The following is a 27,472-nucleotide window of genomic DNA, read 5'->3' as shown; positions in this document are numbered from 1 at the left end:
TTTTTGTTAATCTTTGAATCAGAACTGATAATGCAAGCCAGGTCCATGAACTTTGCCAAACCTTTGTTCAATTCAACCCTGGGGCTGAGGGTCCAGTATTATTTGGTTGCACAGTTGCAGTGGGAACCAACGCCCCCTCCTGAACAATTGTAAGCTTTCAGGAAGCTGTACTTTATCATAATGTACACCCAGTCCAGGAATGAAACTAAACTCCCCTGGGCAGAAGAGTGCGGTTTGTTCCCAAACCAGACAGCGCTGAAGTTCTACAGCCTGCAGGGCATACAGTGCCCTGCCGGCTGCAGCCTTCCGTGCTCTGATAGTGCTGGCAGCTCACCACTGCCAGAAGCCGCTGACTGGCACCTCCCTGCTCCTTGTACACACAGCTACATACCTCAAATACGGTCTTGGTGGGGGTCGGTGAGCAGCTCTCGACCTCCATGTCCAGCCCATGGTACATCTCTTCCCGCTTGACCGCCTCCGCCGCGTGGAAGATCCTTTTTATCGACTTCCTCATGCTTGCCACGGTGGCTGTCGTCCTCCGGTCGCTGAATCGCCGCTCCGCCCGGGCACCTGGAGAGAAAAGAAGCAGGAAAGTGTCCTGAGAAATGCAGGTACCAGGCTCCAGGCGAGTACACAACATGAAGTCTTATCTCACTTTAATCTTCACGGGCACCACACGCAGGCTTGCCATCTGCTTGAGTTTATCTCTAGTGTAAATGGATCTACCCCGGAGTACGGTCGCATCCTGCACCTACATGGGGGTTCCGGTGAGAGCCACTACCAGAAGAAAACTAATCCCGCACAAACCAAGAGAACATTGTTTACAACGTACACAGAGCATTTTGAAAGCGATGTAATGCTGAGAAACACGCATCTGAGTCTACTCAACGTGTTCCCTGAGTCTGCCTTGGGAGGATGGAGGAGTCAGTCACGCGCTGGCGAGTGGTCCCCCCTCTTTCAGCATCTTTAGAGTACAGGACCTCTGGGGCTCGTTTCTTGAATTGTCACCTCTCTTCGGAGTGTGTGCGCTCTTTCCTTTCAAAGCATGTAGCTCGTTTTTTTTCTGTTTTTTTTTTCTGTCTCGGTGAAGTGTTTACACTTCCAGAATTCCTCTCTACTCGCTCCCGTGAATGAGCCCCGCTTCCAGCTCTACACTGGCGCTTTCTATGTTGGCCCAACCTGTGTAACCTGAGCTGCCTGCTCTGCGCGTCTGTAAACGCCCCGCCCTCTCCTTCTGAGTTGCCACAAGTCTACGTTTGATTTCGCTTTATAGTTGCTCACAAGTGCCCTCTGTAATTTTACTCAACTCCATATTATAATCCGCTTTTTCATCTTTAAGAATGTATGGATTTGTTTTGATTTTAAATTGCCTTTCGGACCATGAGAATTCCAGCTACAAGTCTGCTTTTTAATTGGAAACATCCTTTCCGAATTTTGATTGCCTCATATATTCCACAACCTTTTCGTGACCAGTTCGACACTGTGTCCGTTGAAAGTCATGGATCGTAAAGTCTTTTTTTCAGCTGTAAACTACACATATCTTGGTTGAATCCTGATGTTAGTATATTTATGAAGCTCTCGATTTCCTGTGTAACTTTAATTTGTTTCATATACCGCTAAATACATCATCATCATCATCATAGGCTTTATTTCGATATAAAAAATATCTTAAAAAGCAGTACATTTGGCACAGAACAACAGAACAATAAAAATCGCCAATACATTACCATACAGTTCATTATAAAAATATTCCCAATAAATTAGATAAAATCATTTAAGAACAAATTAAACAAGATAGGAACGCCTAGATGATCTTATGCGCCAGGCCCAACCCAGGAACTTGGCTATGCCACAGGCATAAAGTGGGCGTGGATCATTTTTTAAGACGCGTAAGGCCTCCTTAAAATGCCTTGTCCCAAGATCTCTGCATAGTGGTTTTAACCATCTATTACGGGGAAGAACGTAGGCCGGACATTCAAAAAACAGGTGCGGGATTGACTCTATCCTGTGCTCACAAAATGGGCACATGGAGGTAGTATGGGTCAAGTGCTTCCACCTAGAGGTAAGATCCCCGACAGGGAGTAGGCCTATCCTAAACTGAAAATACAGTGCCCTATCACAACGTTTTGTAACGATGTCCAGATATGATTCACAAAAGGGTATATCTTTTATTAATAGGAAATCCAAGGAGGTTCTACACAATTTAGAATTACTAGATCTGCTATCGGCTACCCAATTCCAATATATTTTCTTGAGCGCGGGTATTGGGGGAGCAGTTCTATTGAGCCAGGCATTGCCAAGACCCAAGCTGAAGAGAAGACGCTTAACTTCTCTCAGCCAATGGATCTTGGACCAACCCGGCAACTCCAGTACATCCGTTAGGCCATCCGCAAAGCAAGACAGCTCTGGGACTCTCCAAATTCTTGCCCATAAAAGAAGAGGGCGAAGCCTAACTTGGTCGCCAATTGATCTTAACCCCATGTCTAGTAGCAGAGGGAGGGTTGGGGTTGCTTGCTTTACTGAGCACACATATTGGAAAACCGTGGAATCTAAGGTTCAAGGAGATATCATTAATTTGGTCAGTATCTCACAATGTTAATAAGTGGGAAATCCAAGATTTTAAATTGCCTTTTGCTTCAGTGGCCAAAAAATGTTGACCACTCACTCATCTTGCTATCCTGTTCAACTCCAATCTTTGTCCCACCTTCTAAATCCAAAATATTAATTTATTTCTGGAATTTTTTGAAAAAATTAACAGTGCAGATTCCTTTTATTCAAAATACGAGAGATGACCTTTGTCACAATAGACACAGGTAGGTAAACATGTTAGCTTGCACAAACAAGCACTGACAAAGCTGATAGGTTCCGCCTATGTGAAAGCTATTAACCATGTTGTACAGCAGCACTGCTATAGGGTGGAGTGTCATAGAGTAGAGTGGCGTAGAGTAGAGTGGTGAATTGTAGAGTGGCCTAGAGTGTGGTGAAGTGGAGTAGAATAGTGAGGAGTAGAGAGGTGTGGAGTCATGTGGGGTGGAGCAGAGGAGCATGGAGCAGAGTGATGCAGAGTGGCGTAGAGTGGAGCGGTGTAGAGTAGAGTAGCATAGAGTAGAGTGGTGTTTAATGGTGTAGCATTGCATAGAGTAGAATGGCGTATAGTGGCATAGAGTGGAGTGGTGCAGAGTGGCATTGTGTGGGGTTGAGTGACATAGATTAGAGTGGTATAGAGTGGAACAGTGGCATGGAGTAGAGTGGCGCCGAGTAGAGTGGCATAGAGTGGAGTGACATCAAGTGGTGTGGTGTAGAGTGGAGTGGAGTAGATTAGAGTGGCACAGAATACAGTGGAGTGGCATAGAGTTCAGTGGAGTGGTGTAGGATAGAGCGCCATGAAGTAGAGTGGCATAGAGTAGAGTGGTGTGGAGTCACATGGAGTGCTGTAGAGTGGCATAGAGTGGTGTAGAGCAGAGTGCCGTAGAGTGACGTGGAATAGAGTGGAGTGGCATAGAGTAGAGTGGAGTGACGTAGATTGGATTGGCATAGAGTGGAGTGGCGTAGAGTGCCATAGACTGACACAATGTGGAGTGGAGTGGCATAGAGTAGAGTGTCATTGAGTGATGTAGAGTGGCGTAGAGGGGAGTCAAGTGCAGCTGTGTAGAGGAGCGTAGATGGAAGGGGTGTAAAGTGGTGTAGAGGAGAGTGGTGTAGAGTAGAATGGCATAGAGTGAGGTGGAGTGGAGTAGAGGAGCATGGAATAGAGTGACATGGAGGGGTGTAGAGTGGAGTGGCATAGAGTAGAGTGCTGTAGAGTGGAGTGAAGTGGTGGATAGTTGTGTGGAGTAGAGTTGCGGTGAGTAGTGTGGGGTTACAGTAGTGTGGGGTAGACTAGAGTGTCATAGAGTAGCATTGTGTGAAGTGGAGTGGTGTAGAGAAGAGTAAAGTGATATAGATTAGAGTGGCATAGAGTAGAGGGGAGTGTCAAAGAGTATGGTGGCGTAGAGTAGCGTGATGCATAGTACAATCATGCAGAGTAGAGTATTGTAGAATGCAGTGGCATAGGGCGGAGTGGCATAGAGTGGAGTGTATAGTACAGTGGCGTAGAGTATCGTAGAATGCAGTGGCATAAAGTGGAGTGGAGTGGAGTGGCATAGAGTGGAGTGCCATAGAGTAGAAAGGAGTGGCATTAAGTGCCATAGAGTGCTGTAGAGTAGTATCTGTGAAGTGGAGTGGTGTAGAGTAGAGAGCACTGGCATGGAGTATTGTGACGTAGAGTAGAGTGGCATAGAGTGAAGTGAAGTAGAGTGGGGGGCGTAGAGGAGAATAAAGTGGCATAGAGTAGAATTCGAGTGGCATAGAATGGAATGGCATAGAGTAGAGTGGCAAAGAATAGAGAGGCGTAGAATAGGGGAGAGGAGTTGGAATAACGGCTAGGGTGATCGACCTCGAATCTGGGGAACCAGGTTCGAGTCTCGGCAATGACACTGAACATCCTGTGATTCTGGTCAAATCACTTAATCTCCCCGTGCCTGAAAAATTGAATGTGTCCTCATGTAATGCAACTGGTGCTATGTAAAGCGCTCTGATACCCGATTCGGGTCAAGTTTGCGCTATATAAAACTCTGCAAAAAAAAAAAAGAATAGAGTAGAGTAGAGTGGAGTAGTGTAGAGTGCCATAGAGTACAATGGCATAGATTAGGATGGTGTAGAGTGGCATGGAGTGAAGTGACTTAAAGTGGAGCAGGGTGGATTAGGGCGGCATAAGGTAGTACAGTTGTAGGTGTAAGCAACTAATGTGTAAATAGAGACAGCAGATACGGTGAGAGCAACATAAATAAGAAGACCGCCTGTGTTAAAAGTAAGGAAGCACATTGCATGTCCAAGGAAGTTACACACAAGCTTTTAAATAAAGAAAAAAAATAGTGCTCTGCAAAATGTAGAGGAAGAACACATGCTCTTGCTCCATGCTCGAAGGAGGAGCTAACACAAGAAAGGAAGGGGAGCTTACGGGAGCTAAGCAATTGAAAGGTTGCAAATGAGAATGACAATGAAAATAAATAATGGTATGCTGTGGGTGGATTTTGAGCTCACTGAATTGTAAGCACTATGTCTCTCAGCATGCTTGGGGGCACATTACCCCTCCTGTTACCTCCAGTAAGTCCCACACAGCAGATTTGCTGAGAGGTTGTCGAAGGCCATGCCCTCTTACTTCATCACTCTGCAAATAAGCCTTCTGGCACACTACTAGTAGGGGGATGAAGTCCCATTGGCTATTGAGGGTCCTTGGGGGCCAACTATCCCTCCTGCTACCTCCAGTAAATCCCACTCAGAGGGTTTGCTGAGAGGTTTTTGGTGGCCACGCCCTCTTCCTCCACCACTCTGCAAACGCACCTCCTTGCACACTACTGTTTGTCCCCTTTGCTCTTGAAGGGCCAACTAGCCCTCCTGTTACCTCCAGTAAGACCCACACAGCTGGATTGCTGAAAGGTCATCAGAGGTGCAGCCCCCCTCCCTAGCCTTTCGCAGCCCAGGAGACCCCATCCGCCAGGCCCTGCCTCCTTTTTTTTTAATTAAAAAAGGGAGGGGTGCCGCGCAGCCCCCTCCCATGCCTAGTTTGGGCCCGTGGACCACATCCCCTTGAGCCTGTTATTTTATTGTTTTTAAATAAAAAAGGGAGGGGTGACGCATGGCCCCGGAGACCCCATCCCCTAACATGCAGATCCCTGTGTGTAGAAGCAATTCTGCTCTGCTTCCAGTAAGCAACAGCATTTTCTTCTCTTGCTTGCTAGAAGCGGAGCAGTGTTTACTATGGCTTGGTAGGAGTTGTGCTCCCGCCAAGCCATAGCAAACTGCCATGTCCCGAGAGTGGGCTCAGGGGGACATTCCTGGATCTGGCCCTGGGGGACATGCTGGAGATGGCCCTGGGGGGTGGTGGTCCCCAGGGCCATCTGGGGCTCCAGGAGGGGGCTGTGCAGCCCCCCTCCAGTGGACTACACATCCCCAGGGAGGTGGTGGTTCCCGGGTTACACCTGTATTTCATTTTAAAGTGTTGCCAGGAGAGGTGGCAGTCCCCGGTGTGCGAGAGGGCATGTAGCTCTCCCACACTAATGTTTTCTTTTGCCCCAGGGGTGTGGTGGCACTGCTTGTCCCTGCGACTTGGGGGGCCCACCCATGTTAAAATTCACATTTTGCCCTGAGAAGGTGGTGGTCCCCCGTGCACAGGGGTTGCCATGAGGGCAACCCCGCACTATTATTTCAATGAAGCCCCAGGAAGGTGGTGGTGCCAGAGCATAATAAGCCCCAGGAGGTGGGGCTAATGTGCCCCCTCATTTATTTGTACACTGCCCCCGGGACCTGGCCCACCTGGGGGCCAATTAATAACGAAGCGCAGTGGACCTCACTTCATTTCTTTCACATTTACAGCTGGATCAACGGATCCCACTGACATTTTTTTTAAATATGCTTTTGTTTGGCGCTGCAGGGTCCCAGTGGGACCCCCCAAGAGGCCTAGGGGTTCAGGGTGTTTCTACCCTGTCCCATTTTATTTAAAAAAACATTTTTTGTGGGACGCAATTCAACCAAGTCCCAAGATGGCTGCCAACACTTCCCTGTTGAAGTGTTGGCAGCTAATCACATTTCAGTAGCATTTCAGTAAGCTATTAGGCTCCCAGATCTGTATATTGTTTAAACTTAAATATCTCTGAAACTACTAAACTGATTTACACCAAATCACAAAAGCATGCTTTCTGCACCAACATCTAGCTTTCTGCCAAATTTGGTGTAATTCCGTTTAGCAGTTCGGGCTGTAGTCGTGTTCAAAAAATGAAAAATCCCCATAAACATTACATAGAGAACATGGGTTTTGGGAGCCCCCCCCCCCCCTTTTTACTCAGTCCCACTTGACAGATCACCCTGAAAATTCAACACAGAAGCTAAACCAAGAAAGGGAAGTTTTGTGAAAATTTTGTGAAGATCCATCTAGCAGCACCAAAGTTATTGGCAAAACGAAAATGATTTTTTATGGAAAGCTTGGCATTAACTATAACTACCTGCTGGTGACCACAAGTAGGTAATATATGTATATCAGGAAATACGGTACTGCACGCAGAGAGTTTCCACCCACAACACACTATAAAAAGTATTCCATATGGGGAATTCCTGCGTATCCACAGAGCGTGTAGCACTATTGCAGCGCGCGACCAACATCAGTTGGATGCTAAGAATAGGCTGTTAGCGCGTGGATATGAGGAACTTAGTCTAAATAAAGCTATGACTAAAGCAAATCTCAGAAATAGGGATGATCTTTTGGTAGTCAAAAATACCGCGAATCAGGAAACTCCAGCAGTCACCAGTACTGCTCCTGATAACGATTCGAGCAAAAGTGAAATGAGATTGATCACAACCTACAGCAGACAGGCCAGGAACATTAAAAAAATAATCTGTAAAGAGTGGCCCATTGTGTTGACTGACCCCACTCTAAAGACAGTACTTCCCAATACTCCTACCGTCACATATAGACGTGCGTTCTCTATGAGGGACGAACTGGTCTCCAGTAGTCCGGAAGTATCAGTAGGAGGCACCTGGCTTACTCCCACAAAAGGATTTTTTAAATGCTCCTCGTGCAGAGCTTGTAAGTTTGGAACCAACACCTACCACTATATGACACCTTTCAGCGACAAGCCCAAATATTTGAAGGGTCATTATACCTGTCGCACTGATCATGTGGTTTATATATTGCAATGTACATGCAAACTTCAATATGTCGGCAGTACAAAGCTACAAGCTTACAATAGAATTCTGCAGCACTTACGTGCTATAGTCAACTCCGATCCTGCGTACCCAGTAGTCAGACATTTTAAAGCTTGCCATAACAACAATCTGAGCTGTCTGAGCTACTTTATTATAGATTCGGTACCTAAGCAAAAGAGAGGGGGCAATCGTGAAAAAACCCTTAGGCAATTGGAGTGTAAATATATACTGGAGCTAGACACCCGTATACCAGGAGGTTTGAACAATGGGGAAGATTTGCACCATTTTTTATGAGATTTTAAGATCAGTATTGAGTATTGCAAATTTGTGGGTTCATCAGCATAATGTGCACATATGGGTCCTCTCTCTGTTTCCCTTTGGTCTACCAATATTTGTATGTACAGTTACATCACTATGAGTTTTCTATAGTCATGAAGATGTGAGAGGAGTAACTTTGACATCTCATATCTTTCCCGTGCACCGGAGTTTAGTTTTATGAGTAGATATTACGGGTATTTTAATCTATAAGCTTCCTCGCGGCCTACACATATTCACACATTATGTGTTTTTAGTTGTGCTTTTACAGTATTGTCTGTGTGCCATCTTTTTGTGATTCTACTAGACATTAAGTATAAGAGTATAGGGTTTTTTCCTATTTTTCCAGACTTATTTTAGAATTGTTCCATGTATAATGCATTTAGGATATAATGTTGGTTTATAATATATGCTTTGCATATTCTGCACATCATATGGGGGTTATGTATATTGAGCCGTATTTGCACATTTAAATATATAGATTGCCAGATTTGCACATTTTCTTTAGCAGATTTGCACATCTTGCTGTATTTGCACATATATTTCCATCTTGCGTATTTTTGCACATATATTGCGTATTTTGCACATCATTGGAAATTGAAGTTTTTCCTATGTCCATCTCCCCATTCAGCTTAGTATACCAACTAGTATTGCGCATTTGAGCAAACTACCTTGTTTTTACCTTTTTTCATTGTATATGGATACATTCATTGTAATAGTACATTTCTGGAAATTGTCATTTATAATAGAGTACAGGATTTATCCTTGTATATTCTTATGAGAGAGAATCTCAACAAAGCGATAGTATTTTTTCTATGCCTATACGTAAAGTATTTTTTTCATGTCTATACGTAAGGTGTCACACATTTGATTTAAAAGCACCACGTTCTGTTCGTGTAAACCATGTGATCAAGACCGCTGTGTCGGTCGAAACGCGTCAGAACCGGATTGAAGTTTGAGTGGAAATAAACTGAGCAAAATACTTGTACCAGCATACCTGTGTCCGTGTCTTGTAGCCACACCGGCTGGTGTTGCGAAATGAGGAATTGATATATATATATATATATATATATATATATATATATTATATATATATATATATATATATAATTCACTTAAAAAACCATAGGTTTCACACATGTTATAGTTAGGTGGATATTTATATTTCACTCGTAAAAAAACAATGAAAGTCCCCCGTTATAGTTAGTTGAGATAACTATAACTCGCGCGCCCGCAATCCTCTGCTCATTATGTCACATATTACATCACTCATGACAGGGTCAGTGGCATCACTCATGATTCACCTATGGTTCTTTCAGTGAATTTGTACGGTTTTTTAAATGCTAAGTTATGTATGTATTATAATTTTTTTTATATATTCATTTTTCAAATTATTATTATTTTTTTTTATGGTTTTTCACCGTGCGTGCGCACACCCCATGATTTAAAAAAAAAAATGTAAATTTTTTTTCTGCCTTCGGGGTCCTTCAGGGACCCCCTGACCAAGGCTAGGGGGTCAGGAACTCTCTACCCTGCCCCCTTTTCACGTTCGCCACCTTCCTTTTCCACTCTCGCACTGAAAACAAACAAAATGGCGGCCGACACTTCCTGATTTCGACAACTAATCAGAATTACGCTCGCGCACGTTAGGGTGCGCGCACGGTGCGTGCACGGTGCATGGCTATAGATATGTATGTGCTTTTAACTGCAATTTTCTCAGGAACTACTGAACAGATTGACTCCATATATGCAAAAGGCACATCCCTGACCTGAGGACTACCTCTCTGCCAAATTTCAAGTAATTCTGTTCAGCCGTTCGGGCTGTACCTTCGACTAAAGGTCCTATGTCAAAATGCATGGGGAAAATGCGTTTTGGGCCCCCCCTTTTTTCTCGGCCCCAGCTTGACGAATCCCCCCGAGACTTTCAGGGTAGGAGCTGAGCAGAGCGCCCCATTAGTTTTGAGAATTTCGCGAAGATTCGTCAACCGGCGCCAAAGTTATTCAAAATAGAATTTTGAGATTTCCTATGGAAACACGGTCCTAACTATAACTATCTACTGGCGACCGCCAGTAGATAATATATATATATATATATATATATATCAAACACCGAAGAGTTGCCCCCATGAGTCAAGCCACAGGTACGATGTATTTCTCGATCTTTATTGATGACAGCTTCAGCAGACAAAGGGCATTAGTTTCAAGCAAAGTTCATTGCCATACGCGTTTCAGGAACCCTTGTTCCCTTCCTCAGTGGCTCAGGTCTGCAATCATCACACAGCTGCTCCTACGCGTCTTTTGATTCCCAGGAGAGCCTCAGTGGGCGGAGCCAAAACCTTTGGCATTCTGGACCTGGTAGTGTAGGAGTGAGTATTCCTCATGTGAGTGCTCGGTGAAGTGCAGTGATAAAGTCTATAAAATCCACAGTGGGTTGTTGAAAGTCCTGCTCACCTCTGCTGCTCTTATTCAAAGCTGTCACCTCAAGCGTAGATCCCGATGTAATGATGCAGCCGATTCAGGCCACATCTCGAGCCCGCTTAAATGCGGTGGGCTAAACTCGCGGCTGGGCACAGCCGCTAATATCAAACACCGAAGAGTTGCCCCCATAAGTCAAGCCTCAGGTACGATGTATTTCTCGATCTTTATTGATGACAGCTTCGGCAGACAAAGGGCATTAGTTTCAAGCAAAGTTCATTGCCATACGCGTTTCAGGAACCCTTGTTCCCTTCCTCAGTGGCTCAGGTCTGCAATCATCACACAGCTGCTCCTACGCGTCTTTTGATTCCCAGGGCAGCCTCAGTGGGCGGAGCCAAAACCTTTGGCATTCTGGACCTGGTAGTGTAGGAGTGAGTATTCCTCATGTGAGTGCTCGGTGAAGTGCAGTGATAAAGTCTATAAAATCCACAGTGGGTTGTTGAAAGTCCTGCTCACCTCTGCTGCTCTTATTCAAAGCTGTCACCTCGAGCGTAGATCCCGATGTAATGATGCAGCCGATTCAGGCCACATCTCGAGGCCGGTTACATGCGGTGGGCTAAACTCGTGGCTGGGAACAGCCGCTAATATCAAACACCGAAGAGTTGCCCCCATGAGTCAAGCCACTGGTACGATGTATTTCTCGATCTTAATTGATGACAGCTTCGGCAGACAAAGGGCATTAGTTTCAAGCAAAGTTCATTGCCATACGCGTTTCAGGAACCCTTGTTCCCTTCCTCAGTGGCTCAGGTCTGCAATCATCACACAGCTGCTCCTACGCGTCTTTTGATTCCCAGGGCAGCCTCAGTGGGCGGAGCCAAAACCTTTGGCATTCTGGACCTGGTAGTGTAGGAGTGAGTATTCCTCATGTGAGTGCTCGGTGAAGTGCAGTGATAAAGTCTATAAAATCCACAGTGGGTTGTTGAAAGTCCTGCTCACCTCTGCTGCTCTTATTCAAAGCTGTCACCTCGAGCGTAGATCCCGATGTAATGATGCAGCCGATTCAGGCCACATCTCGAGGCCGGTTACATGCGGTGGGCTAAACTCGTGGCTGGGAACAGCCGCTAATATCAAACACCGAAGAGTTGCCCCCATGAGTCAAGCCACTGGTACGATGTATTTCTCGATCTTTATTGATGACAGCTTCGGCAGACAAAGGGCATTAGTTTCAAGCAAAGTTCATTGCCATACGCGTTTCAGGAACCCTTGTTCCCTTCCTCAGTGGCTCAGGTCTGCCATCATCACACAGCTGCTCTTACGCGTCTTTTGATTCCCAGGGCAGCCTCAGTGGGCGGAGCCAAAACCTTTGGCATTCTGGACCTGGTAGTGTAGGAGTGAGTATTCCTCATGTGAGTGCTCGGTGAAGTGCAGTGATAAAGTCTATAAAATCCACAGTGGGTTGTTGAAAGTCCTGCTCACCTCTGCTGCTCTTATTCAAAGCTGTCGCCTCGAGCGTAGATCCCGATGTAATGATGCAGCCGATTCAGGCCACATCTCGAGCCCGCTTAATATATATATATATATATATATATATATATATTTATATATCCTACTTGCGGTCTCCAGCAGGTAGTTATAGTTAGAATGTATTCCCCATAGGAAAAGCGTTTTTTGATTTGCCAATACCTTTGGCACCGGGTGACAAATCTTCGCGAAATTTTCAAAACTAATGGCCCGCTACAGTCAGCTCCTGCCTTGTAAGTTTCAGGGTGATTCATGAAGCGGGCGCTGAGAAAAAAGGGTGGCCCCAAAATGCATTTTCCCCATGTTAATTTCCATAGGAACTTTAGACACGGCTTCAGCCCGAACTGCTGAACAGAATTACACCAAATTTGACAAAAATGCAGCATGTCAGCAGCTCCCCTTGCTCAAAAGCAATGTCGGCTCCCGCAGGAGGTGGGGAACCAGTGGGAATGTTGGGGCATTGGGAATCCCCCCATAGTCCCCAATGCAAAGAGCCGGTCCCGAGGCATTGGGGTCACCGGATCTAGGAGTGGCCCAGGAGGGGGGCCATGCGGCCCCCTTCCCCCCCTCGAAAATAAAATAATTAATGGCCAATGGGGATGGGATCCCGGGGCCAAAAGTGGCCCAGGGAAGGGGGCCACGCCGCCCCCTTTCCTTTAATTATATAAAAATAAAGGAGAGTATGGGGTCCCCGGGGTTGAAATTGGACTCTGTAGGGGGGCCACGTGGCCCCCTTCCCTTTTTAAAAAAATAGAATGGCTCAGGCCCTGGGGGATGGGGCCCCCCTTCTAAATAAAATGTACAAAAAAAGCCGGCATCAAGCTGGAGGCCCTGCACCCTCCCTGCACCACTCTGCAAATGCACCCTCTGGCATGTTCTAAGATGGGTAATTAAATCCCCATGAATACTGAGGGTCCCGGGGGACCAACTAGCCCACCAGGCACCTCCAGTATGCGCCACATAGCTGGTTTGCAGAGAGGTGGTCCGAGACCACACCCCTTTTTACACCACTCTGCAAACACGCCTCTTGGCGCTCTGCTGGTGGGGTGATTAAGTCCTCTTGTGTCCTGAGGACCTCAGGACACAAGTCGACTTCATCCCCCAAGCAGCAGTGTGCCAGAAGCCGTGTTTGCAGAGTGGTGTAAAAAGGGTGTGTGGCCTCAGACCACTCTCAGCAATCCAGATGTATGGTGCTTACTGGAGGTACCTGGTGGGTTAGTTGGCCCCCAGGGACCCTCAGGAATGAAGGGGACTTAATACCCCAACTTAAAATGCACATAGAGGCGTGTTGGCAGAGTGGTGGAGAAAGGGGGCATAGCCTTTGTCCACCTCTCAGCAATCCCACCGTGTGGGGCTTACTGGAGGTAAGGTGTAGGCTAGTTGGCCCCTAATGGATCCCCAGCAGCGAAGGGGACTTCAATCACCATCCAAGAGTGCACCAGGGAGCGCATTTGCAGAGTGGTAGGCAAAGGGGGCATGGCCTGCTATGAGAACTTAGCAATCCTGCTCTGTGGGACTTACTGGGGGTAATAGGAGGGGTAGTTGGCCCCCAAGGTTATTGTTGGGGGCCAACTGCACCTGATGTTACCTTAAGTATGTCCCACATAGTGGGATTGCTAAGACGTCTAAGGAGGACATGCCCCTCTTTATCCACCACTCTGCAAATGCACCTCCTGGCAGACTACGGGATGGGGATGAAGTCCAATTTACTCCTGAGGGACTTTGGGGGCCAAGAAGCCCTCTTGGTACCTCCTCTAAGTCCCATGCAGGGTAATTCCTGAGCGCTGGTCGGAGGCCCAGCACCCTTTCTCCACCACTCTGCAAATGTGACTACTACTTAAAGAAGCATCTTTCTGCACCTCTAACTTAGAGGTAGTTTTAATCCCCCTGCCCTATTATGTACAAGGGCCTTACAGAGGAGGACATGCCAATCATAGGGGCACCCCAATGCATAGTGTTCCTTAGTGTATGTAGGTGTTTTCAGTGTATTCTAAGTGTCTTTTAGCATAGAACTGGCTCTAGGCCTGGCTAGTCAGCCAGTTACCACCAGTACCCATCAGCAAAAAGTTGGGGGCACAGGATGACTTTGCAACAAGGCCTCTTTCTGCTCCTCTGTTGGTTCCTTGTACACAGCTCTTGCTTCTTTCTGCACCTTGCTTTGTCTTTCTGGACTTCTGTTGCCTCTTTCTGCATTTCTCTTGCTTCCTTCTGCGCCTTTCTTCCTCTTTCTGCACATGTCCTACCTCTGTAGGCATAGTTAGAAATTAGCATTTGAAAAACGTTTGAAATTCACAGAAAAAAACACTGGTTTCAGGTACGTTAAAGGTAGAAATTAGCATTTAAAAAACCTTTGAAATTCACTGAAAAAACCATAGGTTTCAGGGACGTTATAATTAGAAATTAGCATTTAAAAAACCTTAGAAATTCACTGAAAACTACACAGGTTTCAGGGATGTTATAGTAAGTTGGACATTTCACTCGCATAAAACCAGAGAAATTCAGCCGTTATAGTTAGTTCAGCTAACTATAACTCGCGCCCTCACAATGCACTGCTGATGACGTCACATATTACATCACTCATGACATGGTCAGTGACATCACTCATGATATCTCAAATGACATCACTGATGACATCACTGATGACATCATCCAGTGACTGTGTGTTTCTGTAAAGTTTAGATATGTTTAATATATATAGGGAAAGGCATATTGAAGAATGAGTGGGTGCATAAGTGTCTTAATGGATGATTTAGTAGGTGCGTGACTGACTCTATAAGTGAGTGATTAAACTTATCTTACTGAATACATGGGTTAGTGAGTAAACTGTGTGAAAGTCTGTATCCGTCTGTCTGTTGGTGTGTAAACGGCTGCATGGGTTTACGAATAGCTACATGAGTGTCTATATGGGTTATTGATTGGTTGTCTGACTATCTGTATCTGTGCCTGAGTGTTTGTGTGGGTGGGGTGTGTGTGACTCTGTGCATAGATGTGTGAGTGGGTGATTCACTGGGTGCATGGTTTCAAGAGTGCATCTGTGATGGACGGTATGGGTGGTGAGTGTGTATATGGGTGTGTTAGTGAGTGAATGTATATCTCAGCAATACATGTGTGACTAGCTACATATGTGAACGGCAGTACATGTGGTGTTAGAGTATATAAATCGCTATAAGTGAGAGTGTGTGATTATGGGAGTATCTGTATGGTGGCCTGAGTGTTTGTGTGGGTGGGGTGTGTGTGACTCTGTACATAGATGTGTGAGTGGGTGAGTCACTGGGTGTATGGTTTCAAGAGTGCATCTGTGATGGACTGTATGGCTGGGTGAGTGTGTGTAAGGGTGTGTTAGTGAGTGAATGTATATCTCAGTTGTATATGTGTTAGTAACTACATATGTGAAAGGCAGTATATATGTGTGTTGGAGTATATAAATGGCTATAAGTGAGAGTGTGTGATTGTGAGAGTGGCTGTATGGATGAGACTGTGCTTGTATCAGTGATTGTATAAGAGCGTACGTATGTGCTAGTATTTGTATGAGTAAGTGAGCTGGTGTGTGTATAACTGTATAGGTGAGTAAATGGCAGTGTAATTAATTATTTGCATGACTGACTAGGTGTGTGAGTACCTCTATGGAAGAGTGGCGGTGTGTGAGTTTCTATATAGGCGTATGAGTGCATATGATAGTTCTGTACTGAGTGACCATAAGTATGAGTGACGGTACGGGTGAGTGAGTTGATGTGTGTGTAAACCTAAGAATCAGTGAGTGGGTATGTAGTTATTGGTGTTGGAGTGTCTATGGTTATGAGAATGGCAGTCTGTAATTTAGAGTGGGTGTATCAAAGGTTATATTAGGGTGTGAGAAGATGCATCCATCAATTTATCACATGGATGATGTCATCAGTGATGTCATCAGTGATGTCATTTGAGATGTCATCAGTGATGTCATGAGTGATGTCACTGACCATGTCATGAGTGATGTACTATGTGAAGTCATCAGCAGTGCATTGCTGGGGCACGAATTATAGTTAGCTGAACTAACTATAACGGGGGAATTTCTATGGTCTTGTACGAGTGAAATGTCCAACTAACTATAACTTTCCCTAAAACCTATGGTTTTTTCAGCGAATTTCTAAGGTTTTTTAAATGCTAATTTCTAACTATAACGTGCCTGAAACCTATGGTTTTTTCATTGAATTTCAAAGGTTTTTTAAATGCTAGTTTCCAACTATGCCTACAGAGGTAGGACATGTGAAGAAAGAAGAAAAAACACACAGAAAGAAGAAAAAATAAATACAGAAAGAGGCAACAGAATTACACAAAGACGAAGAAAATTGCAGGAAGAAGTAAGACGTGCAGAAAGAACCAACAGAGGAGCAGAAAGAGGCCTTGTTGCAAAATCATCCTGTGCCAACAACTTTTTCAGACGGGTACTGGTGGTAACTGACTCTGACTAACCAGGCCTAGAGCCAGTGCTATGCTAAAAGACACTTACAATACAGTGAAAACACCTACATACACTAGGGAACTGTGAGGAAGACACCGCCACACCCGGGACTTTCAAGATGGTGGCGGTGCTCGGCCAAACCGGAAGTGAGGGCAGCGTTCTAGTCACTGACACACACCCCAACGAGGACGCGGCTGGCAAGTGGGAAGATAGAGAAATGCCTGGAAAAGACTCCGGCGTTTGGCGAATAGAGGTGGAAAACGGAGGAAGCAGCAAAGCGGAAAATGGAGGAAGCAGCGAGGCGGAGAACAGAGGAAGCAACAAGGTGAAGAACAGCGACGTCGGGGAGCAATCGGCCCCAGGAGAGTGGGAGGAGGAGGAAACCACCAGCTGTCCAGAAGGGCGCTCTCAGGACACTGCAATCAAGACCAGTACTCCAGAGGTGAGTGAGGAGGCTGGATCTCCCTTCACCACGACCCCAGAGGGTCAAGGTTACAGGCAAGTGCCATTAGCACGTTTCTTTTCTTTTAAGGGCTGGTGGACAGGATTAAAGAGCGGCACTTAACACAGTCACCTGGCTCTCTCACCATAGGCACCTCACAGTCAAGACACGGGTGAAGGCTTGCACAAACCCCCCGCTTGTTCCTGTTTGACATCACAGGCCAACGGCCTAATCCTTGCCACAAACAACACACCAGGAGAAGCGAATCCCACCCAGGAAGACTCAGAGAAGACAGATGTGGATGAAGTGGGACAGTGGTGCTACAATTCCTTAAGTCTGGTGAACTGTGTATCCCCTGTAAACTTTGTCTGCAATAAAGTGTGGTATAGCAATAACCTAATCTATGGCTACCTAAATGGGAGGGATCTAAGGGGCGCCAACCCCCTCCACAAGACTACAGGAACACTATGCGTTGGGGTACCCCTGTGATTAGCATGACCTCCTCTGTAAAGCCCTAGTACATAATAGGGCAGGGGGATTAAAACTACCTCTTAAAACGTGCCACGAGGCGTGTTTGCACAGTGGTGAAGGGAGGGGGAGGCCTGAGGTGACGTGTGCAAACACGCCCTGTGGTATGTCTTAAGTTGGGGGATAACGTCCCCTTGAATCCTGAGGGTCCCTGGGGTCCAACTAGCCCACCAGGTAACTCCACTAAGCGCCACAGAGCTGCGTTGCAGAGAGGTGTAAAAAGGAGCATGGTCTGGACCACCTCTCTGCAACACTGCGCAGTGGCACTTACTGGAAGCACCTGGTGGGCTAGTTTCCCCCCAGGGGCCCTCAGGATTGAAGGAGAATTAATTCCACAACTTAAAGTGCACCACTGGACGTGTTTGCACACGTCACCTGAGGCCCCGCCCCCTCACTTATCCACTGTTTAAACACACCCCATGGCACGTTTTAAGTTGAGGGATTAAGTCCCCTCGAATCCTGAAGGTCCCTTGGGTCAAACTAGCCCACCAGGTACCTCCAGTTAGTGCCAGAGAGCTGCTTTGCTTAGAAGTGTAAAAAGGGGCTTTGCCTGGACCACCTCTGCAGGATTGAAGGGGAATTCATTCCACAACTGAAAACTCACCACAGGGCATGTTTGCACACGTCACCTCAGGCCCCGCCCCCTCCCTTCACCACTGTGTAAACGCGCCCCATGGCACGTTTTAAGTTGGGAGTTTAAGTCCCCTTGAATCCTGAGGGTCCCTGGGGTCCAACTAGCCCACTAGGTACCTCCAGTAAGCGCCACAGAGCTGTGTTGCAGAGAGGCGTAAAAAGAGGCGTGGCCCAGACCACCTCTCTGCAACGCAGGCCTGTGGTGCACTGGAGGTACCTGGAGGCCTAGTTGCCCCCAGGGGCCCTCAGGATTGAAGGGGAATTAATTCCCCAACTTAAAACGTGCCACAGGGCGTGTTTGCACACATGTCACCTCAGGCCCCGCCCCCTCCCTTCACCACTGTGCAAACGTGCCCCGTGGCGCATTTTAAGTTGGGGGATAAAGTTCCCTTGAATCCTGAGGGTCCCCGGGAGCCGGCATTGCTTATCCACACGGGGAGCTGCTGACATGCAGCTCCCCGTGTGGAAAAGCAATCTGGTTTGGATTTTGGAAGAGATTGCAGGTTGCCTGTATATATATATGTAGAAAAGCAGGATGTGCCTCTTATGGTTACCCCCACTGTTTGTTTGATGTGACACTGTTTTTGACTAGTCCAACTGGGATCCTGCTAATCAGGACCCCAGTCTATCTCCTTTCTCCCTAAGCTGTTGGGTTAGTACCTAGGTACAATCCCAGATTGGATACTGGGGTACCCTTTTCAGTCCCTAGTATATGGTACCCATGTACCCAGGGCATAGGTACCACAGAGGTCTCCAATGGACTGCCGCATGTATTAGACCACCCATGAGAGACCATTCAAAATGGAACTATCATTGCAGCCTGTGTAAGTTGGTGCATGCACCACTTACAAAAGATATAGGTTCACTATAGCTAAGGGTCACTGCACGTAAAACCTATAAGTGACCCCTCTAGCAGGCCTTTACAATCCTGAGGGCAGGGTGTTTGGTTCTAAGTGAGAGGGTGCCCCTTCATGAGCAGGACACCCCTGCAGTCTACGGAGTCCATTCTCCCGGGTTGTCAGTGAAGCAGCCATATACTATATGGAGGGGCATCGCGTGACTGCACGATGACCATCTCAAAATCAGCTGCAACAAATCCTATTGTGTTTGTTGTCAAACATGTTAGAATCATACTCCCACACCATTACCGTTGTGGGAGGTATGATTCCACCCACTGGGAGAGCCCTCCGTTAGGCTTTCAATATTCCCAGTACCAGCCTTCTAGTCCCGGACAACACAAAATGGTTGCTGCCGACCAGAGACACATTTCAGCCTTCCTGCTGCTGAGCCAAGCTTGTGCAAGGGAAGGCAGAACATTAAGCATCCTGCCACAGGGAGGTGTGACCACCTCCCAGACATGATTTAGTGTATTAGGGCTGGGTGGGTGCACTTGCCAGCACCTGAAAGTCTGCATGAGGGGCAAATTTGGTGTCCTTGTGCATGGTCCAGTTTAAACCAGCCCTGGGAGCTGTTGGCTCCCGCTCTGGCGTGAAACTGGACAAAAGACATGGGAGTAACCTCCCCCCTATCGGGTCCCCTGAATCTTCCAAACCCTTTCCTTAGGGTACTTAAGGACTTACCTGGGTGTAGGTGCCTAGATTTGTCATGGACAAGATTCAGAACTGAAACCATTGCACTTCTACCGTCTGGGCACTCTGGTCTTCTCTGGACTTCGTTTGGGCCTGACTTCGTCTCCCTTCCAGTCTGCTGCCTCATCTTTGCCTGTGCACCATACAGGATCCGTGCAGGGCCTGTGGAGCATCCAAGACACCTGAAGATAATCTCTCTTGGAGTGAAGGAGTCACTCCCCTACATTCACAGGTACCACAACACTGCTGACCGGTCTGCTGATCCAAAGCTCCTATGGACTCCGAAGTGTTCAACAACACAGGAGGTGGGTTTCTACATCCCTTGAGGCCAGAGCTGCCCTCTCACCCAGTTTGAGGCCAGAATCCCTTGTGGGGGCTGCAAAACCCGAACCCCTGTGCACCGCACACTTTTGTAAGTGCAAATGCTTGTTGGCAATTCTGCAGCAAGTGTATTAGACTACAAATAGCCCCAACCTCTGGCAACTTCTCCTGCAAATATCTTCACCCACATCACACTGTGTGCTCCATGGCTTGTTGTTTTGTAAAGCTGCACGAGGTTCTCCTATGACTCCAGTGTCTTCGACCTGTGGGTCCTGTGGAGGGTCAAATATGTCTTCTTTGGGCTCCCCTGATTGCTCTGGGCTTGTCCTGACTTCCCTGCTTATATTGAGTCTACTGGACCTTGCTGGTCCTCCTCCTGCAATTTCTTTACTTCCTGCATGGGTTGCTTGTGCCAAGGCTTGTTGGTGCCCCCCCAGACACCGACCCCTCACCACTCGACATCCTTTGTGGGACAATTCGTATGCGGCTCCTGGTCATCCTCAGGATCGCCTGGTCATCACAGCTGCAGAGTCAAGGTCATCGACATCTCTGAAGCACCCGACATCGGTGGGAATTCGTCTTCCGAGACCCTGGTCACTCTCAAGTGACCCAGACTCTGTCTCCTCTGCTTTCAGGTACTCTTTGTCATGAATCCATGTTGAGGTTCCCACGGTCATTTTCTATTCTTCCATCAGTGGCACTTTCCTTAAGTCCTCCATTGGGCTCGACGGCTGTTTCCGATGCCACTTCACACCTATGCACTCGGCACCCCTGGGATAGGTAAGTTGGGTATCATGGTATCCATGGGTGGGGTGGATCTCCAACCTTCTGTCTTCCCCTGGGTTTCTTCAGGGTCCACTGGGAAGGGTCCCTAATCTTTAAAAATTCCAACTGCAACTTCCATGTAGAGTTGTACGGCACCCATGGTCATGTTCTCACACTGCATGCACCCTCCGTGGGGTCCCTGTCTACTTACCTTGGGTGGGCCCTTGGGTCCCCAGTGATTCTACAACCTCTTGACATAGTCCTGACTCGAATTGTGGTTCTTATACCACTTTCTTAACATATGGTTTGATACCCCTCTTGGGCCCACTGTGTATTAGTGCTATTTACTGTGATTTCTTTGCTACAGTACTGTGTGCTTTGTGTGTATCTCCATTTGGGAGAAACTGGAACGTACTAGAGAGCACTGTATAATAAATGCATATTTTTATAAATAGATTGTGTGGTTTTTTAAAATGTAATCTATACTATAAGATTGTATTCTGGTAAAAGAAGCTGCTTTACAGTCCTTCAAGACTAAGCCTGAAGGCTGCTCTCCACATCTATCACTTGGATAACTTTCTAAGGTTGTCTGAGACCTCCTAAATCACCATAAGGGTTGGCTGAAATGGTGCAAGGTGCCCACTTACATTAGTGGACATCATACCAGGCCAGCTTCTCACATTTATGTGCAGCAGTTGGGATTCAAGCCTACATTGTTTTACCAGATAAATCATTGTATTGTTTAACTGAAAAAACACTAGTTCTAGGCACATATAATTCAAGCGTAGAATAGTAAGTTCTACTGAACTTTGGGTTGGGTAAGTTAAGGGTCTAGCACACCCTTTCTCCAACCTAAGAGAGTTTAATTCCCACTAGGTTAGGTAGGTGCAACACCCCACCACACTTAGTATGTCTAATATAAGGAGATGCCAGTGGCTCTCTGCCTTTTAGATATTACGTTCCCAGAACTGAAAGCACTGTGTGCATCTAGGAAGCTGAAGGCAGGGAGAAGGGCCAACACTCAACACCTGGTGGTAGAGGTGTTACTATTAGATGACTTGAGGAAAACCCCTGGGTCAGATGAACAGGACAGAGTAGGTAGGCCAGGGAATAAGGACAGGACAGGACAGGACAGGAGGGAGACCCCTCTTTGACTGAGAAACTAACCCTGACCAGGGGGAGCCTGATGGCTCCCACCTAGACAATTCAGACCTCCCTGAGGAGAACACATAGGACCAAGAGGATGCCCCCTTTGACCCTCCTGGGAAGGTGCAGAGTAGACCAAGGAGATCTAAATCTTCCTCTGCAGAATCCAATACTTTTACACAGTCAGTAGGGACCTCCATTTCTAGTAAAGGGGGTAACTCTTTGGATAGTAAGTACCAAATGCTTGAACTTGAGAAAGCTAGGCCTAGGCTCAGGAAAGAGCAGTTGGCCCTTGACAGAGAGTCCCTAGAGTTCCAGAAGGCAAGGAAGAAATTGGGACTAGAGTCCCATGGTGGCAGCAACAGTGTCCCTAGAAGTAAGGAACATTTCTTTGACAATAGAAACCTAAGCAAGATTGTCCCTCCCTACCATATAATATTTTTTTTTATTTTGGCTGGAGACGGAATATATATATATATTCATACACACACATGTGTACATATTTATATTTATACACTGAAAAAACCATAGGTTTCACACATGTTATAGTTAGCTGGACATTTTACTGATAAAAAACCAATGAAATTCCCCCGTTATAGTTACTGTAGGCAACTATAACTCACGCGACCGCAATCCTCTGCTGATGCTAATACTGTATTTAGACACTTATTTGCCCATATCTTCTTCCATTAAATTTTAGCTATACATATATTACAAATATTTTTTTTTCATAAAGACACATATGTCATCAGCAGAGGATTACGGTCGCGTGAGTTATAGTTGCCTACAGTAACTATAACGGGGGAATTTCATTGGTTTTTTATCAGTAAAATGTCCAGCTAACTATAACATGTGTGAAACCTATGGTTTTTTCAGTGAATTAGCAAGGTTTTTTAAATGCTATTTCCTAACTATAACGTGTGTGAAACCTATGGTTTTTTCAGTGAATTTGTACGGTTTTTTAAATGCTAAGTTACTTTACGCCATTTGTGGCGTGCGCGCCCACTTAACGCAGTTCGTTCCGTGCACGGTTTTTATCAACTTTAATAAGCCCTGTACATTTGGTGGCCTTCGGCCACCAAAAGCACAGGGGGTGAGGTCAATGTGGATAGTGTTTTTTTTATTTCGATTTTATAATTTCATGTTGCCAAAATTACGTTTTTTTTCTCTATTAATAAGCCCTGCACATTTGGTGGCCTGCGGCCACCAAAAGCACAGGGGGTGGGGTAAGTGTGGATAGTGTTTTTTTTATTTTTATTTTTTTACCGTAAGCGTACGGTAAGCTTACGGTAAGCGTACGGTAAGCGTACGGTAAGCGTACCCCGCGAAATTGCCGAAAAAAAAATAAAACCGTTTTTGCTCTTGGGGGATGTTTGGGGACTCCCTAAACATGACTATGTGGGAGGGAGTTGTCAAAACAGCCCCGTAACATGTTTTTGGCAATCATGTTTGATAAACAACACTCAGTGCGAGAGACAAAATGGCGGACGCCGCTTCCTGGTTTCGGCCGATTCGAATGTTTACTAAGATCTAAGAGCCAATCAGAATCGCGCTCGCGCACGCCACCGTAAGCTTACGGTAAGCGTACGGTAAGCGTACGGTAAGCGTACCGTAAGCGGGCTCAGATATATATATTGATTTAAAGGCTATTTTCTCAGAATCTACTGAACAGATTTACACCAAACCTACAAAAGGCACTTCCTTGACCTAGGGACTACCTCTCTGCCAAATTTCTAGTAATTCTGTTCAGCCGTTCGGGCTGTAGCTCGTTCTAAAGGTCCTATGGAAAAATGCATGGGAAAAACGCATTTTGGGACCCCCCTTTTATCTCAGCCCCCGCTTGACGAATCCCCCCGAGACTTTCAGGGTAGGAGCGGAGCGTAGCGCCCCACCTATTTTGAGAAATTCGCGAGGATTCGTCGACCGGCGCCAAAGTTATTCAAAATAGAATGTTGAGGTTTTCCTATGGAAACGTGGTCCTAACTATAACTACCTACTGGCGACCGCCAGTAGGTAATATGTGAATGTATATATATATAGGAACATTATCCATTACAGTTAGGAGTGATAAAAAGATTTGATTTTGTTTTATAAAAACAGCAATTAACCTAAAAAGCCAAAGGTTAAAGTAATGTTATAGTTAGGTGAATATTTCAGTGAGAACATTAATGTTTTGAACTATAAAAAAACACAGAAATTCACCAGTTATAGTAGTTAGCAGAGCTAAATATAACTTGCGCCTCTGACATGCACTGCTTATGACCTCACATATTACATCACTCATGACATGTTCTATGACATCATTTATAACATTTTGAATTTCTAAGTTTTTTTTAACAAAAACAGATAATTTTGTCAAGTAATTATAATGTTAGTTTAATTGTTTTCTTTTCTGTGAATATCTAGGGTTTTCTTTCAACATAAAGTAATATTTTATTACCATATATGAAGCCAATCCCCCACCACACACGGGTGAACTGTGCACAGCTTTGGCCGCGCACAAAAGGGAATTGGCATTAAGGCCTGGCCTGTGGCCATCCTACCTGGAGGCAGCCAACCGCCATTCTGGCAACCAACCCTACGCTGCGCACACACTTGCGCGGTGCAAAATGTGGGTTTGGCCGCAGGGCTGGTTTGCAGCCAGGTCCTTGTTAGAAATGAGGGGGCTCTGGTTGGTGCAGGTGTGTACCCACAACAAGCAGGGACCCTTTACTTCTTGTCAGGGCGAAGGATGACTCCCCAGAATAACCCCTGCTCACCCTCTAGGTGCATGGCGCGAGCAGCCTAGGCTAAGTCTTAGGCGTACACGGTTAAGCAAGTGCAATTACACATACAGTCAACCCCTTGCATGCACCACAAATGGACACCAACCAGGAAGTATATAAAAATAAGCTTTTATGTAGATTCAGCAGATTCAATACAAGGCCCAGTAACATTAAACTGATGGGGCCACAACTCTTAGGAATACGGTAAAGTTCTCTTTGTTACGGAAAGTTCTTAGGTGGGCACAAGGTAACTGTGGGCCTCAGCGCACTTAGTGCTGAAGCGGCGACCGGGAAGCACACGGCAGATGACAGGGAAATCAGAACGTTGCGGACCCTGGATCCGATGCGAGCTCGCGGTCGAGTTCGTAAGTACAGTACCTTGTTTCTTGACGCGAAGGCGGGTGTGGGATTTCAGCGGCTCTTCGACAGAAGGGCGAGGCGGCGTCCAGGGCTCCCACACTTCACGATGGGGGTCTGATCTTCAGGCTCACGACAAGAGCGGGGTGTTGCAGGTGGCGAGTGAACAAAGCGGAGCAGCCGGGCACGCAGGTTACGTCCGGGCCGTCCGAGGCTTGGAGATGCTCACAACGCCGATTCCGGCGGGAGGGTGAAGGTGCGCAGCGAGCCTCCGGCGAGCGAGGTGACAGGGGCAGCCCAGCACAGCGTAGGGGGAGCGGCTCAGATCGAGCGAGGCTCTTCCCAAGGCGGGGGCGGCTAAGCAGTCCTGGTCACGGCTCAAGGAGGGACTGGGGCACGAGGGTCACAGCTCCGGCGAGGGAAAGGACACCACAGTCCAGCGGCAGGCGAGTGAAGATCAGGTAGAGCGCAATGGTCCTGGGGCTCAGTTCAGGGGGCAAGCTCGTTTCAGGCCCTTGGAGATCATTTTGAAAAGCACAAGTCTTGAAAGTAAAAATAAAGCAAAGTCTTCAGCAAAAGGTTCCTCTTCTCTCCTTTGGCAGCAAGATCACCACTGCAGGCCAGTCCCCCAGGATAGGGACAGTCTTCCCCCTTACAGCTTTCCCGGTGCCTCCTCCTCAGGCAGAGATTCTTCTTGGTCAAAAGTGGATCTAGTTTCTTAGGAGCAGGGCTCCTACATTTATACAGCAAATCTTTTGTTCTCCCAGGCCAGGGGGGCCCTTGCCTAGTCCAGTCCGGTTTCTGAGCACTTTGTTTACGCGATGCAGGCTTCTTCTTTCAGAGTGCATGGCAGAGTCATCAGACGCTCCACAGGGGGCAGAGCCGGCATTGTGGTGGCAGAGCACTGTCCTATTCAGAGCCTAGGAGTACTCCTCCCACCCATCTACCTGTCGATCGTCCTATTCACCACCAGGCTACCTAGCCCTGCCCATCTGGGTTCCCCCAGCCCTGTTACTCACACCAGCCAGACATCAGATACACATCACGCAGAGGCGGGCTGAAATGTTTAGGCAAGCAAAGGCCAGCTTTCTAAAAGCGGCATTTGCAAACGCGGAATATTAAAATAAACCTTGGGAAAAGATGTACCTTATTATTCCGAGTTCAGGCATACTAAACTCGATCTTCTACCATGTTCCCTGGGTCGGTTAGGATCATAGGATGTAACAATCCTAGCCGCCCATGCTGGCCTATGAGAACAGGGTAGCCTTACAGTAGTGAACAACAAGATGGCGGTAATTCACTACTAGGACATGCCACGCATCCAGGCTTGTCCTACCTTATGCTTACAACGCACCCTGCCTGTGGGCCTACCAGAGGGGTGACTAACATAAAGTTAAGGGAAGGTTTAGGGACCGGCAAGTGTGGGCACTTGCCAGTCAGCATGTCAGTACCAGACTGCACGCAGGTTCTGCGATGGCAGACCTTAGACAAATTTTACCGGCCGCTTCTGTGGGTGGCACAACCAGTGCTGCAAGCCCACCAGCGGTGTTTGCATTTACATGCCCCGGCGCTCCTGGCGCACTTTACTGGGGTCTGACAGTAAACCAAACAATCCAATCATGGAATCCAACCAACATATACAATTTACATAGGGAGCGCTTGCACCGCGACACTGGTTGGCAGTGGCACAGCGCGCTGAGCGGCCAACACCATAAAAGCACATGAGGCACAGTGACAAAAAGAGGAAGGGAGACTCACGCCAAGGTGCCAGGTCTAACAGTCCTGAATCCAACTGCCTGCAAACAGCCGCCCAAAGGCAACCAACCCCATAGAGCACATGAATTTTGGTTGTGTGTGGCGTGGGGTTAGCTGCAAGGCCTGTCTTGTAGACAGGTCCTGCTTCCAACTCCCACCAGGTAGGTAACCCCACTCTGTGCACTGCTTTTCATCAGACTGGGCGGCAAAACCCCAGCAGGCTGCCAACCCGCACAGCCTTTGGCATGTGCGGCGAGGGGATGGGGCTCGAGGACCCCATCCCCTGGGGCAAAAACATAAATATTAAGAGGAGGAGGGCATGCAGCCTCATCCCTCACTCTTAATTGACCCCAGGGACCCAATCCCACTGGGCCATTCCAAGAAAAAGGGAATGGTGACCATGTGCCCTAGGGGGCCACATCTCTTAAGGCCACAATACACTTAAAAAGGGGAAGGGCCCTATTGCCCCTCTCTTCAAGCATTCCTGGGCCTCGTGATCCCATGCCACTGGGTCATACCAAATAAAATAAGGGGCAGGGGCTGTGTGGCTTTCCTCCCTGAACCTTCATAGGGCCCGGTGACCCCATCCCTAGGGGCATTTTCTGTTTAAAAGGGAAGGGGCTGCAAGGCCCAACTCCCTGAGCCTTATTAGGCCCCGGGGATCCCATATCCTAGGTCCAAACCAATAAAAAAGGGGGCAGGCAATGTGGCTTCCTTCGCAGAACTTTCATAGACCCCCTCT

The 27,472-nt window shown here is 47.0% G+C and overlaps 1 protein-coding gene across 3 annotated transcripts in view; it reads right to left on the bottom strand.

Moving 5' to 3' along the window:
* TRPA1 (transient receptor potential cation channel subfamily A member 1) overlaps positions 1-27,472 on the bottom strand; it is a 1,005,076-nt gene that overhangs the window by 835,328 nt on the left and 142,276 nt on the right. For 2 of the 3 annotated variants that reach the window (XM_085605435.1, XM_085605437.1), the window contains exons 1-2: positions 656-1,180; positions 392-570 (exon numbers count right to left, since the gene is read on the bottom strand). In XM_085605435.1, the coding sequence (XP_085461561.1) occupies positions 392-514 (123 nt within the window). In that variant the 5' untranslated portion in view covers positions 515-570; positions 656-1,180. Of the gene's footprint in view, positions 1-391; positions 571-655; positions 1,181-27,472 lie in introns of those variants that run through there. The other variant, XM_085605436.1, reaches the window with a different exon arrangement.

Source organism: Triturus cristatus, chromosome 5_1 (assembly GCF_964204655.1).
Source record: "Triturus cristatus chromosome 5_1, aTriCri1.1, whole genome shotgun sequence".
NCBI classification, from domain to species: Eukaryota; Metazoa; Chordata; class Amphibia; order Caudata; family Salamandridae; genus Triturus; species Triturus cristatus.
Note: the sequence above shows the minus strand (reverse complement) of the source record. Positions and strands in the feature narration are given on the sequence as shown.